Raw genomic sequence first — 14,825 nt, 5'->3', positions numbered from 1 at the left:
CAAAATTATTATTTTAATTATACAAATTCAAGAATTATGATACTATATTTGAGGTTTTACTTTTTTCTTCTCTAGCCTGTGGAAAAGTTACCAAAACAAAGTGAACAAATAACCAAAACAGCTGTTAAGTTTGGATGGATTCAGGGTGTATTGGTAAGTGGATAACTTCTTTATCATTCAAAATAGATTTATAGAAAGATTACAAATTTATATACAGTGTATATATATAAAAGATACATAAAGATATTTGTATATTTGGATATAATGATAATTTAATTTAGCTGCTGTTTATATAATTGTTATATTAGTAAAAGAGAATTTTTGTCTAGTATTTTTTTTAATCTTACATGTTTCTAAACAATACATAAATATTAAAACTCTTAATGATTTCCTATAATTTCAAAACGTAGAAAATAATTAAATTCATTCTCTGTACATTTAGAATAGTTAAGAAATATTAACAATTTGAAATGTTTATTTGATATTTAAATAAGTATTTTTAAATTATAGGTAAGATGCCTGCTAAATATATGGGGTGTTATGCTTTTTCTCAGATTGTCTTGGGTTGTTGGCCAAGCAGGCATTGGTAAGTATGATTAATACAATGAATTGCTATATACTTTTATTATATTCATGTGCTTTTCACATTTATTAAAACAAAAATGATTGAAGTACTTACATGAAAGTAATGAACAAAATTATGAGGGTTAAATATATGATTTAATGATTGGAATCTACATATTTTCTCATTTTTTCTTCACTTACACGTTTCATTATATTCTGCTCTAGCTATAGCTTAATCAGTTTTAGATTGTTTTTAACACTACATTTTAGCAGTAATATCTGAATGTAATTCTCCTAGGTAACTTTATTAATTATTTATTTTATTATTGAGTCTTTTCCATCTCTCAAATTATAAATTTTACATTTTTAATGAAGTCTCCATTTTTCATATATTATTTTATTTATTTTTTGAACACAGTTTCATTACTATATACAGTGAAAACTCCATTTAATGGACACTCCTGAATAACAGAACATCTCCTCTTAACAGACATTTTTATTATCCCCAGACCCTTGAAATAGGACATCCATTTTATTTACCTCTAAATAGCAGACAAACTTCTTGGTCCTGACAGTGTCCATTATTGGGATGTTACATTACAGTATTTTTTTATTTATTTAGATATACGGTATAAATATAATTAGAAATAGTAAGCTCTTTTTGCAAAATTGCGTAATATTATGTGAAACATCTGACAAATCATGATAGCATATTTAACCATATACTGAAAATATACATGACTAGTTGGGCTACAATTTGAAAAAATTGTAGACCTATAAATTCCCACTGTCATCTGTCCATTTCTTTTCTTAATCTCAAGAATAGTGTTAGATAGATGAAAGTCAAGACCAGATATGGAACGCTTAGGGACAGGAGGCCCCAATTAACTATATAAGAACCACATGAATTCATTTTAAAAATTTTCCCTTGAATGGAGGTTACGTAGATGACCAGATGATTCTGTTATCAGGAAAAGTATGATGTACAGGGGCAAGACACTACTAATTTAAGATAGAGAACATATTCTTAATTTATTCAATTTTAAAATATGTCATTAAAAATTGCATTCTGGTATTGTGACGATGGTACAATAAATAATTGTTTGTGTTAATTTAGAAATGTCTGTAGAAATTTCTAACAAAATTTGACAAAGTGCATTGGGCACATGGCTTCTAATGAAGTCATGTGTCCATGCCCAGTGTAATAGTGTTCTAATACAAGAACAGTAACACATAAGTATATATTAGAGCATCTTTAAAAACCAGCAATGTTATAAAGCTACAAAAAACCAAATGATATTACTGTAATGATTAAATTAAAAAAATACAAATTGAATTTTATGAAAAAGATATAAAAGATCTAATACTTATTCTTGCCAAAATTTAATAGCACCAATTCTCCTAATACACAAATCTTCCTGCAACATTTAAGAAATATTTTTACAAAAAGTGCAAGAGTTATTAAGCTTCAAAGTGGGTGAACAAATTCATGTCCCCTACCATACACACTCACACTAACAACCACCATATGCAAAAAAATTCAGGGGTTTTACTGTATTTCTTGATGTTTCAAGGTCTTTTAGTCCAAAACAGTAAAAATATTAATTTTTTTTAACTTATACCGCAAAAGTTATGAACAAGGTACATATACTCTGAAAATTTATTGATAGTAAAATTGACAATTATAACTCTTCTAGTGTTAAATCAAGAATTGAATATTTGATAAAGTTGGTGGAACTAATTTAATCATTACTTTCTCATAATAACAGGAAGTCCTCTTAATGTGTGTCAATATAAGATATACTATTTTATAATTCATATGATAAAACAGATTTTTTTATGTAGATGTTGTAATTAAAAATTATAAATATGAAATAACTATTCATATTCTAATATCCTATTAATAATGAATATTATTTAGGTTTAGGATGTGTGGTAGTTTTGCTTGCTACAGTTGTTACAGTTATCACATCTCTTTCAATGTCAGCCATCTGCACAAATGGAGAAGTAAAAGGAGGTAATGAGAAAATATTGATATTAGAATAATATTTTAAACTTAATTAAATGAAATTTAAAAATTATTTAATTTATACTTCTTGAAACAATCTAGTTATATTTAAATTATTGAGTTTTCCAAACTTAAATTTTTCTCATACTCAAGCTTGTGTGACTGTATAGAACATTTTCTTCAAAGAACAATTAATCCATCAATTTTTTTAATATTTTAATTTAGCTATTAGATAATTAGAAAAATTGTTATTAAAATTAATAAAATTTAGATTATTAAATATTAATTTAAAGATTATATGCTAGAAAACACATAATGAATCAAAACATAATTGAATGTTAAAATTGGATTTTGTAATAACTATATTATTACATGTAATCAACTGAAACATGATTTATTATTAGAAATTACCAGAACTTTTATGTTTTTAAATTTTTTCTAGCTCTGTCTTCAGATTTTTTGCAAATGTATATTTTATTTTCTTTGTTTAAGTTTATTAAATAAAATGAGAGTATTTAATTTCAATAAAATCAGTATTTTTCTTTAGTCTAAAAGTTTGAGACCATTTTGTTTATTTAAAAATATATAATTGTACTCATCTTACAACATATGAGAAAAGAATATCTAAAATCAAATTTTTTGCCTTATTTTTAAAAATTTTATTAAAACTATAAAAATAGAGAACATAATTTATTTTAATTCAATATTCTTTGTGTAATGCCAGTTTTTCTTATTTGAAGTTAATACAAAAATATAGTAGCTCTCAGTATTTGTAAGAAAGATTATTGTGATTATATAAATTTAGACACTCAGCAATTATTTAATTTCAAATTATTTTCCTGTTTAGATATTGGTAATAAATATCTTAATCATAAATACCAATGCATCACCAAATATCAACTCTCTACATGTACTCCTTCATACCTCCTATGCTGATAAGAACAGGTGTCAGTACGATTTTATAAACAAGAGTATTGTCATAAATTTTATTGAGTTTTCTAACTTCAGATTAAAACAGAAATATAAAATAGTTTTGCAATTTAATATCTGTAGTTAATATATTACAGTGTGTAAAATTTTTAAATATATAATGTTTTACATGAATTGTCTTTTTATATATTTAACAGGAACATATTAAAACTTTCAAGGTATCTGCTTTTTCTTTAATAAAATTGTTAGTTTTCTTTAATATAATGAATCAAATATGATAATTGAATGTTAGAATTTTTCAAAAAACATTTAAGCTGCTTAATTGTTTCAATAATTGTTTGTGTTTGAGAAGTCCTGCACACAAGTCTTACTTTTTACCCTCTGCTCAATTGGAACACATTTCATACAGTTTATAGAAATTATAAAAACTGAGATTTATTAATTGAAATTATATTCTTCTATCAGATAACATTATTATTTTCTGTATTTGAATCTTGTCTTAATCTTGATGTATAAAAGATGAAATAAGTTTCAATCAAGTGAAGAGCAAAAAAGTATGACTCTTGTTCCTTGTCTGCAAAACTTCTCAAACATTGAAATAGTTGAGTAGTTTTAAAAAAGAAAGTTGATGCCATAAAGTGAAAATGTTAGTTTATTCCTGTTGGCAACATTTTATATAGACTTTTTTTTCTTAAATTTTTTGTATTTGAAAATTTTATGAAATTCATAGCACATTATCTGTGGATTTCATTTGACAGTTATTTACAAATTAATAGTGCAATCATATATCATTTATTATATACTTTTCAGAGAATAATTTTTTTAATTTTTTATGTATGTAATCAACTATAAATAAATCCAAAATATTGGATTATTATTGAACATTTTTTATTAGAAATTTAGATGAAAAAAAACTTATTGCATATAGGAATGTCACTATATCATAAAAAATTCTTTTTACTAATTAATGATTTAATAAATTAATCATTCAGGGGGCGCTTCTGTCCTCCGAAGCTGCTGGCGCGTTTTTTTACTCACTTCAATTATAGGTAAAGATGTATCCTGTCAAATAATTTTACGTTAAAATATTACTTGTTTGTGCTGTGTGTTACATTATAACTGTTGGAAAATCTATCAACATAATTAATATGCAACGCTCGCCAATTAAAAGAGGAAGACCACCACTTCAAAAGTCAAAATTAACTAGTAGAAAGGAATCTGTTTCAACCACTAATACTAGGTTAATTACTGACTATAATTTACATGTCGAAAGAACTTCTCCTGAACCATCTTCTGCAAACGCAGATTTGAACCCTGAAACTACACTTCTACGTTCACAACTATCAGGTGAGCCATTTGATTTTTTGTCTTCTTCGCCAGGAAAAAATTCATCTGATATATCAAGTATAACACTATGGAATAAAATTTCTGAATTAATTAATGTTTCTAATACGAGAATATTAAGTCAAATGACTATTATCAAAGAAGATTTGGACCAGATTCGTAATAGTATCCAAGAAACTAAAGTCCAGAATCAAAAAATGAATAGCCAAATAATTAATCTTGAACAACAAATTGCTAATTTGAAAATAGAAAATGAAAGTATGCAATATCGAATGGACAATATGGTTAATGTGCAACATCGAAATAATATAATGTTATATAGATATCCCAGTAAAACTAGTCCTACCAAGCTAGAAGTGTTTAATCTTATTAATGAATCATTAGAATTACACGAAGTTACAATGGATGACTTAATAGCGATTATTCCAATAACTAAATCACAGTATCCAACAATTAAATTAATTATTAAAAATATCCAAATAAGAGATTACATATATTCGAGATTTATAAAAATGAAACAGAAAAATCTATCGAACGTATGGAAAGAAACTCAAATTTCACAGGACCTTATAAAAAGATCTAGATTAAGACGTAAACAACTAATTCCTTTTTTAAGCGAGTTAAGGAAAGCAGGTAAATATCCAAAACTCCGAGGTGATACTATACTGTTGGGCAATTATTCTTTGACGTATAGCTATGTGTTGGAGGGGCTGGTATACTTGGACTCTTTTACCCTGTATTTTACTTCTGAGAACTCTCCGCAATGACATTTGATCAAGTTAATCACTCCTATTCAAGCCTTACGTTTTGTTGAGTCTTAATTATTAAGTTCCTTGCTTGCTGCACATAATAATAATTGAAGGTTATATCGGATATATGAATTTAAGAATGAAAATAATAAAAGCATTATTTCAGTTTAAAAAAATAAATTATTTACATTAATGGCATTCAGTCAATATAGTTAAGCCAAAAATTTGTATTTCAATCCATTAAAATTTAAGAAATCAAATTACTATAAAAAAATTTCAAAAAAAATTTTAGAAAATAAAACTAATGAACCTTTAAAGTCTACGATTAAGAAATTTATGATGGTTCAACTGTGATTAATCAATGCAAATAGATTCTTCTAGATGGCTAGCTTTTTTTAACAGATTTACAGAAATTATGGTCCTTCTTATGCTGATATAAAAATTTCTTTCAACGAAAGTTTAGATATACTAATATCTACCGAAGAACTGGATATATCAATTCGTAAATTAAAAATGAAAACAGCTCCTGGAATGGATATAATTACCACTAAATTTATTAATTTCTTCTGCCAGCAGGTAGATAAGTTCTATTTGATTTTTACAACCATTTTTACATAACATTTATTATTTTCTTACTGAGTGTCCAAAGAAAGAAGAAGCATAAAGTAAATTTAAATTAAAAGAGATTTTTGATTTAAATTAAGAAGAAAATTTCAGAATCAATCTAGAAAAAATTTCATTGATAACTTAGAAAACATTTATATATTCCTTATTTTTCAACACTTGCTGAGACATTTATCCAATTAAGCAATCAAGTCTTCTATTCCTTTGCAAAAGAAATGTCAGTTTTGAGATTTCAGTCACTGGTAGATCTTGTGTTCAACGTTCCCTTCTATCTGAAACTGTCTCACTGGAATCATCTGGTGACAGCAGATATACTGCTTTGAGTTTGGCAAGAAACTTAATTCAGATGAATGTCTACTATATCATAAATCAACTAAAATGACTGTTTGAGGTAAAACATGTCATATTTTGCTATAAATGCTTAACCAATTCTGTGAGTTCTGATTAAAACTGTATCTGCTTTAAAGTTATAAACTCCTTTTTGAATCATTCTGTGCATATTTAATGTTGAATGATGCATCCCTAAGCTAATATTTCAGTATCTGAATGTTTTCATTTGCAAAAGTATCTCCATTTATATTTGGATAATTTTCAGCAAATTCAATTTCAATTTCCACATCATCTAATATAAAGCATTTTTCTAATAATATTTAATCACCTTCATTAATGATGACTTTTTTCTCTGACTTTTCTCTATAATCTTACTACTGTTCAGAGTTTATGTTGCCTATTCTCAATGATACTATTAATATTTCTCTGCAAGCATTCATTAAAATATTTTCTTTGTATTGCTTTCATCTGTTTATTTAAATAAATTGTTTATTTAGAATTATTTTTACTATATTTGACAAATTCTAATCATTCATCCCTGAAAAAACTTTCTTCACACAATCTTCATTCAAAAACATTTCTGAGTAATTCTCCACTTCATCTTAACTTCTTCTACTTTAGTCATAGCTTCAAAAATTTTTATTCTTCATTTCTTTCAACACCAATTTTCCACTTGTTTACAATCAGCTACTAAATCTCAATACAATATTAATTTTCTACACATATGGAGCCTATATGAAGCCCAAGATTCAAAAAATTCAAAAATATGTATATTTTATTTTTGAAGATAGTCTAATGCTCAGTTTTAAAAGATGTTTAAAATTTGATATTCTCTATATATTCTCCAAAAATTTTTTATAATTTTCATGAAATTTTCTTCTATGTTTACTCTCTGTTTTGTTAAACATTTACTATAATTTAGCAATATGTTTAATGAAACTTTCTATACCATCTTCAAATTAAACCTAACTATTATTTAACTCCAAAAACTAAAAATATACAANAGTCCATGTAAGTCTCATGTATGTTCTTTTACAATTTTATAACATTATTGTAAAAAATTTTTTACTAATTTGTACCCGTTATGCTAATTTTTCCTGCATAGTTGTAACACGAGTTGAAAAGGGATAGAATTATCCGAAATGCATTCTCAAATAAATAAAAAATTTTTCTAAAGTTTGTTTTCCATTTCATTGATGGTGTAATAAGTCTAGTGAAAAAGAAAAGCCGTCTTAGAGCTCGTATATTTGTACACAAGACTAGACAAGAAGCATATCGCATAATTAAAAATATCTGTTTCAAAGCCAGTTATGAAGTGGAAGTGTACTGAAATGTTAATGTTTTAACTGATTCACGTTGTTTCAGAGTGAGATTATACTGTAACTTTGTAAAGGGGAAAAGTTACATTTATATATATCATAGGACTACTAAGTCTTAAATTTTAAATTTGTTTTAAAATATTTACATAATATTTAACTATTAATGTAGTATACAATACTTTTTCAGCATCATCAAATAATGTGCCAGATTTATCATTTCAAAGGCAAAAATATAGTGAATTTAATTAATAATTCCCCTCATGAATGAGACTAAGAATGGATTTTGTATAGTTTATTAAATAGTACAGTAGATGCAAAAATATATTTCAAAATGGTTTCCTATATTAAATTTTGAATTAAGTCACAAGGTAGTCAAGTTTTTTTATAAGTAGTTCCATACTTTTTTTAACACTATAACTGGAACCTGTTACTGGTGTTCCTCGTGAAAAAACACAGTCTATCACAAACATTTTCAAACTCTTGAATAGTTCTTCCTCAGGTAAAATCCGATGGAACACTTCAAAATAGAAAGTAAATATTTGAAATTAAATTGAATGTCTGTATGATTAAATTAGTTGCCCTGGGCATGCGTGCTTGTGCATGGGTGGTGGTTATTAAAGTTTGTCATTTATGAGGGCCTGCCAGGCTACTGATAGATTAAGCTCCTCTTTCCACTTGATGCAGGCGGTCAGGTAACTAACTTTGTAAGTGGATATGGCTTCTAGCCATTTTAGATGCTCCAGGTGTTAAATGTTAAGATCTATGACTGTAAGAATGTTAGATTATAAGTACAGTGGGTGATTGGTTAACGAACAAATCGGATAACGAACACTTTCGTGAAAGATTTTTATGATCGGACAACGAACATATGTTCGGATAACGAACACTTCACTGAACAAACATAAAAAGAAGCGACGAAAATAGCAAATACCAATTGATTTTCCCTTGTCTTCAGGCAACAATTTTAAACTTTTCGGAGCGCTAGAGACGTCAACATCGACACTCAACTGTATAATATACTGATCAGATAGTATTCCTCCGAACTTTGAAACTCTCCCTTGTAATTTCAACCTTTTATTTTTCTGACAGAAACAATTCTTTTATAGTATTCGCGATAATGTCGGGTGGGCACTCGTTAAGTGTTGCATCGAGTTTTATTTTTGAAAGGTAAAATAGCAAAGGTAGAGAGTAGGCAGAAGACGTCTGATGTTGCTGGGCAGTATGGCTTGAACAAATCTACAGTAAGGTGCAGTTCAATCTTATCTAAGAAAGATACAGTATAATCAAGAAGATGTCACATCAGTTTTAGATCAGATAACAGATGAACTCCAAAAACTCTCAATTGAAAAAGAGGAAGACAAAAGAGGACCAATGTCGACATTTGATACTAGAGATCTTTTGGAGAAGTTGGAGGATGTCAGAACAACGATCGACCAACTGGCATTCAAACTAGAATAGGGTTAATGGTGTTGAGGATCTACAATTACAATACTATTAATTACTTCCGAAAAATCCTGAAGTAAAGAGAAAAGCAATCGACATTGGACAGATTCTTTAATCCCCCACAAACGGAAAAAACATGATTAATAAAAATGCAAGACTGCATATATATGTATTTTTACTATTACATATAAATTAATGTAGTAAAAAAGCATATATTTTTTATTTTTTTGGAGTCTCCGGAACAAATTAATCAAATTCCCATAGAAACTTATGGTAAATTGATAATCGGTTAACGAACAATTCAGGTAACGAACAAAGTCTTGGAATGGATTATGTTCGTTAACCCATCACCCACTGTATTTGTGTAAGTTGCTGTTCCTTAAATGGAATAGTTTTTATTTATATAAATAATTTTTAAAAAATCTTTAAGTTGTATTACTTGCATTAAACCAAGTTGTACTGATGAGAAGAAACATTTTTATTGTTTTTCGAAATGCATTTACAGTTAAAAAATTCACAATAAAGGATATATTAAATATCAAAATATTGTATTATTTTGATTGATTGCCTCTATAAAAATTGGGTCAAGAAAAACTATTGTTTAGATGTTAATCTAAATTATACTTATTTAGTAAGTAAATAGGTAAATATATCTGGTTATTTGGAAGAGTAAAATAGAGCAGATTTGAATATTATAAATCTGTTCTGCATAAATTCTCTTTTAAAATTTTAAAATTTTTTCTGCTGTTTGAGTGCCTTCAACATTACAGGTAGTTAGGCTAATGCAGTGGTGTAGCTACAGTCTCATCTGCCCAGGGCAGTCTGTCAATTGCCACCCTCTTTTTGGAAATACATAATATGCATCAAACTATTTAGACATTTTTCAATGAGTTGTATAATTTTTGAAATTGTTAACTCTTGGAATAGTTGATAATTTTACTTTTCTTATTATTAAACCAGTGTTTAAAATTTTTTTAATGCCAAAAATGCCACCCTGAAAAAAGTGCCACTCACTCATCGCTATGCCACTGGGCTAATAAACGTAATGTTAATTCAGATTTTATGCAAATTAATCCTTATCCTGATAATGACAAGCAAACATAACTTAAGTTAAATAACACAATTTGTTTATCAATAAGTTGAGTAAAACAGCGTTTTTATCATATGTTTTCAAAAATATTAAAATTAGAGAAGTATATAAGTTAAAATCAAAATATTTGAACTTTTCACACTTTTTAATAGTGATGCACTTTGCTTTAATTGAATGTTTGTATGTATGTTATATGTAATTTTTAATTATTAATATATATATTAAGACACACACACACACACACACACACACACGAGTTAAAATTGAAAATATTATTTCAAGTAACAGCAGATCTTTTTATTTTGACATGGAAAACTTTACTTTTTCATTTATACTTCAGAATAATAAAAAGGATTAATATTCATAATTCTTATGTTTCTATTTAGAAATTGATAATCTGTACTTAGCACTAGTTAATTAATTTTAATTTATGATACATGAATACAGATAGAAATTAACTTGCATGTAAAAAAACCAAAAATCACTTTTGGCATTACCAAGGGTGAAAGCATTAAAACTATAAAGTTTTGTTGTAAACAGACAAATGTAATATAGTCTTTCATAAACCACATCAATCAATCATTGTGAGGGAAAAAGTACTGGCATCTTTCTTGATGGAAATTTTATATAATGTCTACATATAAAATTTTAGATGTAATTTAGTTATAAGTATTCAAATTAAATACTCATAAATATATGAAAGAAAATATTTTTGAACATAACAATGGACATGTTATGGATAAAAATATGAACTTATGTTGGAATTATAAATATCAATTGAACTTTCATTCATGCAATTACTTAAATTAATGCATGAATTGTTATAAAATGCTAAATGTTAATTATTAATATTTATATTTAATTTTAAAATAATTATTTTTCTATATTACTTGTTAATATTTTTATATATTGAATTAATGTTATAAGAACGAAAAATAAACGACTAAGTTTTTTCAGGAAAATAAAGCCCAAATTTTTGAAACAAAAATGGATGATATGCGAATAATTAGCTGTGTAACAGTAGTATTTCTCTTAGGAATTGCTATTATTGGAACAGAATGGGAAACGAAGGTAAATTGTTCTAATTTTAATTCAAAATTATATTTTAAAAGATGTTCAAATTAATTTAATTACTGAATATTTAGAATATTTTTACATGGAATTAATTTTTAAAATGATAGTCAATCTTGTTTTTATTTGACACTTTAATTGTAACTGAAATTATTATAAAGCTACTATTAGTTTTGAAATATTTACAGAATTTTTTTTCTAGTTTAGTCAATTTAATAATTGATTCACATTTTCAATTGTAGCATTTCAAAGTACAGTAGAGCATCGATTATCCGAGTAGAGTATTGATTATTTGAAATTTTCCGACTAGAACGGTCGGTTAACCGATGTGACGGTTAATTGACCGTTCTAGTCGGCAAATTTCAAATGTCCGCTAGTGATGTGGCATTACAATATTTGGCTATTTCTTGGCTACTTTAATATTATTTTTGTTAAATTTTTGCGTGTTTTAGCTGGCATCAACAGCTCGACCATTGAAGGGAGGCCAGTATTTAAACGAGATTTAATTTTCTAATTATGAGTGGTTGTTTGTTTCGTGAGCAATAAAACAATTTAAAAATAATTTTTAACGATACAATAGTGACGATTATTATTTTTAAAAAAAATTTGTTAGGCTAAACATCAATGAAAATTCAACACGAAGTTGGTTAATAGCGATTATACTAATAAACTAATTACATGGGATATACTAATATCCTAATATACTCTACTAATAATGTATCTTTTCCCTTCTTTTTGGTTATCCGATTTTTTCAGTTATCCAACCAACCTGAGTCCCCAATCGAGTCAGATAATCGATGCTCTACTGTATATATTTTTAAAGTTATTGTAAAAACTTCTTTATATTACATTTTTCTTCTGTGAGAGGACTATTTTTATTTACATCCATTGCTTATTTTATCTGGTCTGCAATGAGGTTGGCATGAGAGAGGCCTGAAAATTGAGCCTTCATGAAAATTTAAGATCTAACCTAGACACAAACTCAAATCCTTCAGAGTGGCATGTTTGCTGCCTCATACATCTGCCTATTAACACTTCTGTATTTTTTAAAAAATGTTTATAATTAAGTTCTTCTTCATGTTGTTATAATAAGAAAGAAATTACTTTCATTTATCAAACCTTTTCTTTCTTATGGCATCTCATGACAAGCCCTGCAGAACTGCATCATACAAAAGAAAAATAATCAAAAAATAGTATTTCAATTTTTATTACATTTTAAACTTTTATATAAGTACTAACTTTACAAATAAATGAATAAATGACTGCTAATTTCAGGAAATATATAAAATTATCATAAAACTCTACCTATCATTTTTGTTACCCTGTGAGATAGGAAATATTCTAGGTATAATGTAAAATATAAAATGCCTCTCTTTAGAATAACATTGTCCTATCCTGACATTGTTTAAGAATTAACATGTGGGACCAGAGGTTCATAATCATGGTGTAGGACTGTCTTAGCCAGTTCTGTAGTATACCTATTATTTTGTGTCTTTCTCATGTTCTTGAATGCATATCTGGAGCATTCTAGTAGTAGCTCCAATATAACTGTCACCTCTGAGAGGTATGCAACGGTACGGCATGCATCCCTGATTTTTCCAAAAAGTTAACTTTATCTCTATCATTGCATAATAGCCTAGGTAAGGTAGATTGGGAAGCAGGTGGAACAATAAATTTGAATTTTTTGAATTGTCTCACTAGCTTCCCAACCTATCTTAATGGGTAATTACTGGATCTGTAGTTTCTGTTTAGACATCAAACTTGCAAGGTCTAAAATATCAAAGAAACTATTCTTGCATAAGAGTTCATAAAATATCAAAAAACTTTAATAAACTATAAATGTACAAGACTTTCTGTCTAAAAATTATAATTTGTAATATTTTTAAATTTTATACTAATTATTATTATTAAGATTTCAAATTTAGTATTTACAATAAAATTACAATTATTCAAATTTTAATTAACCTGATTACAGTCAAAACTTAGCAGAAGAAAAACCCGTAATTAGCACCAAATCAATCACTTAAGCACTTACAATTCAACAGCTATATACTGAAAAGCAGTAATGAAGACTAACTTGCTATGTCAGTTTGACAATGGTACTTATAGCTTGTTAATTTGCATATTTGAACTTGCTTACAAAGATTAAAATGTTTCTTAATAGATATTAGTAGAAACACAAGTTATCTAGTTACAAAAATATAAAGAATATTATTTAATATTTTACCTTTATACCTAGAATATTTTCTATCTCACAGGGTAACAAAAATGATAGGTAGTGTTTTATGATAAAATTCTACAAAATTCTGTATATATAACTTAACATAAACTTTACTTATAATATTTCAGCATTTGTAATAAAACTTTTGATGTTCACACAACCAATTTATAAATTTAATCAATTTAAGTTCATGTGAGAGCTGAGGGGGTATGACTATGTCGTACCTCCGTGGATCAGCTTCCAAGTCGGAGGGACTTGCCCACTTGTCAGAGATGGCTTAAATTTTTAGTTTATTCTGAAGGAACGGGACTACTTTTTCAGGTCGAGTTGGGTGTAGGAGGGAAGAGTGCCATCAGTGAGGTGACAGGCGATATACAAGTAAAAGAGGATACCAATTTAACAAGGACAATTTAACGATTTATTAGTTATCTATATCAGGTGTAGCCAAACTTTATCCCTTAGGGGGCTACTTTTTTGGTAAAATATAGTCTGAGGGCGACTATGAATATGGGCAAATAATTTTAGGATTTTTATATGAGCATGCATTAACATTCATTTGCATTGTTCATCGGGATAAATACAAACAGTATGGGTATGTTGCACAGACAGTCTATTGTAAGAACAAGTTATCAAATTAAGAATTTTAAACATTAATTTAAGTGAAAGCAAATTATTCAACTTTAGCTTTGCGCTACTTCGGGCTTCTTTCAAAACCTTTGCGGTTGACCGTGGTCTATGTGTTGGCCATCCCTGATCTGTATAGACAGAATTTTCCCTTGATAATAGGTATTGTACTGAGTCCCTAAAGCGCAAAGGGGCCAAGATAGAGTTCACAGAAGTTGGTTCCATACCTCCTTTATGTATTTGGATATCCTGGCAAAAATAAGGTAATCCACAGAGTCCTTGAAGGTTGAATAAGGGCACAAAGTTATATCTAAATCCAAGGTTACTTGTCTTTTCTACTGTCGATCAGCGACTCCCCGAAGGGGGGAGAGAAGTGGCTTTTATCGTTTTGCGGTGGGAAAACTGTCATGTGACTAATTAGTTGCGAGGTAAAAGGTGTGCAGGGAAGTCAGAGGTGTCCCCGGAACCCAAATAAAATGCCGAAATCATATCTTAACTATCAGCTTTT

The 14,825-nt window shown here is 27.7% G+C and overlaps 1 protein-coding gene across 1 annotated transcript in view; it reads left to right on the top strand.

The window, feature by feature from the left end:
* The window catches only part of LOC111619910 (solute carrier family 12 member 2-like), an 81,279-nt gene that overhangs the window by 23,505 nt on the left and 42,949 nt on the right, over positions 1-14,825 (top strand). Inside the window, exons 2-5 of the mRNA XM_023361734.1 lie at positions 76-153; positions 511-586; positions 2,486-2,595; positions 11,359-11,472. Coding sequence (XP_023217502.1) covers positions 76-153; positions 511-586; positions 2,486-2,595; positions 11,359-11,472 — 378 coding nt within the window. The remainder of the gene's footprint in view (positions 1-75; positions 154-510; positions 587-2,485; positions 2,596-11,358; positions 11,473-14,825) is intronic.

Source organism: Centruroides sculpturatus, unplaced genomic scaffold, assembly GCF_000671375.1.
Source record: "Centruroides sculpturatus isolate CEXI.00-Female unplaced genomic scaffold, Cexi_2.0 scaffold160, whole genome shotgun sequence".
In the NCBI taxonomy this organism is placed as follows: domain Eukaryota; kingdom Metazoa; phylum Arthropoda; class Arachnida; order Scorpiones; family Buthidae; genus Centruroides; species Centruroides sculpturatus.
This window is presented reverse-complemented; position numbering and strand designations above follow the sequence as displayed.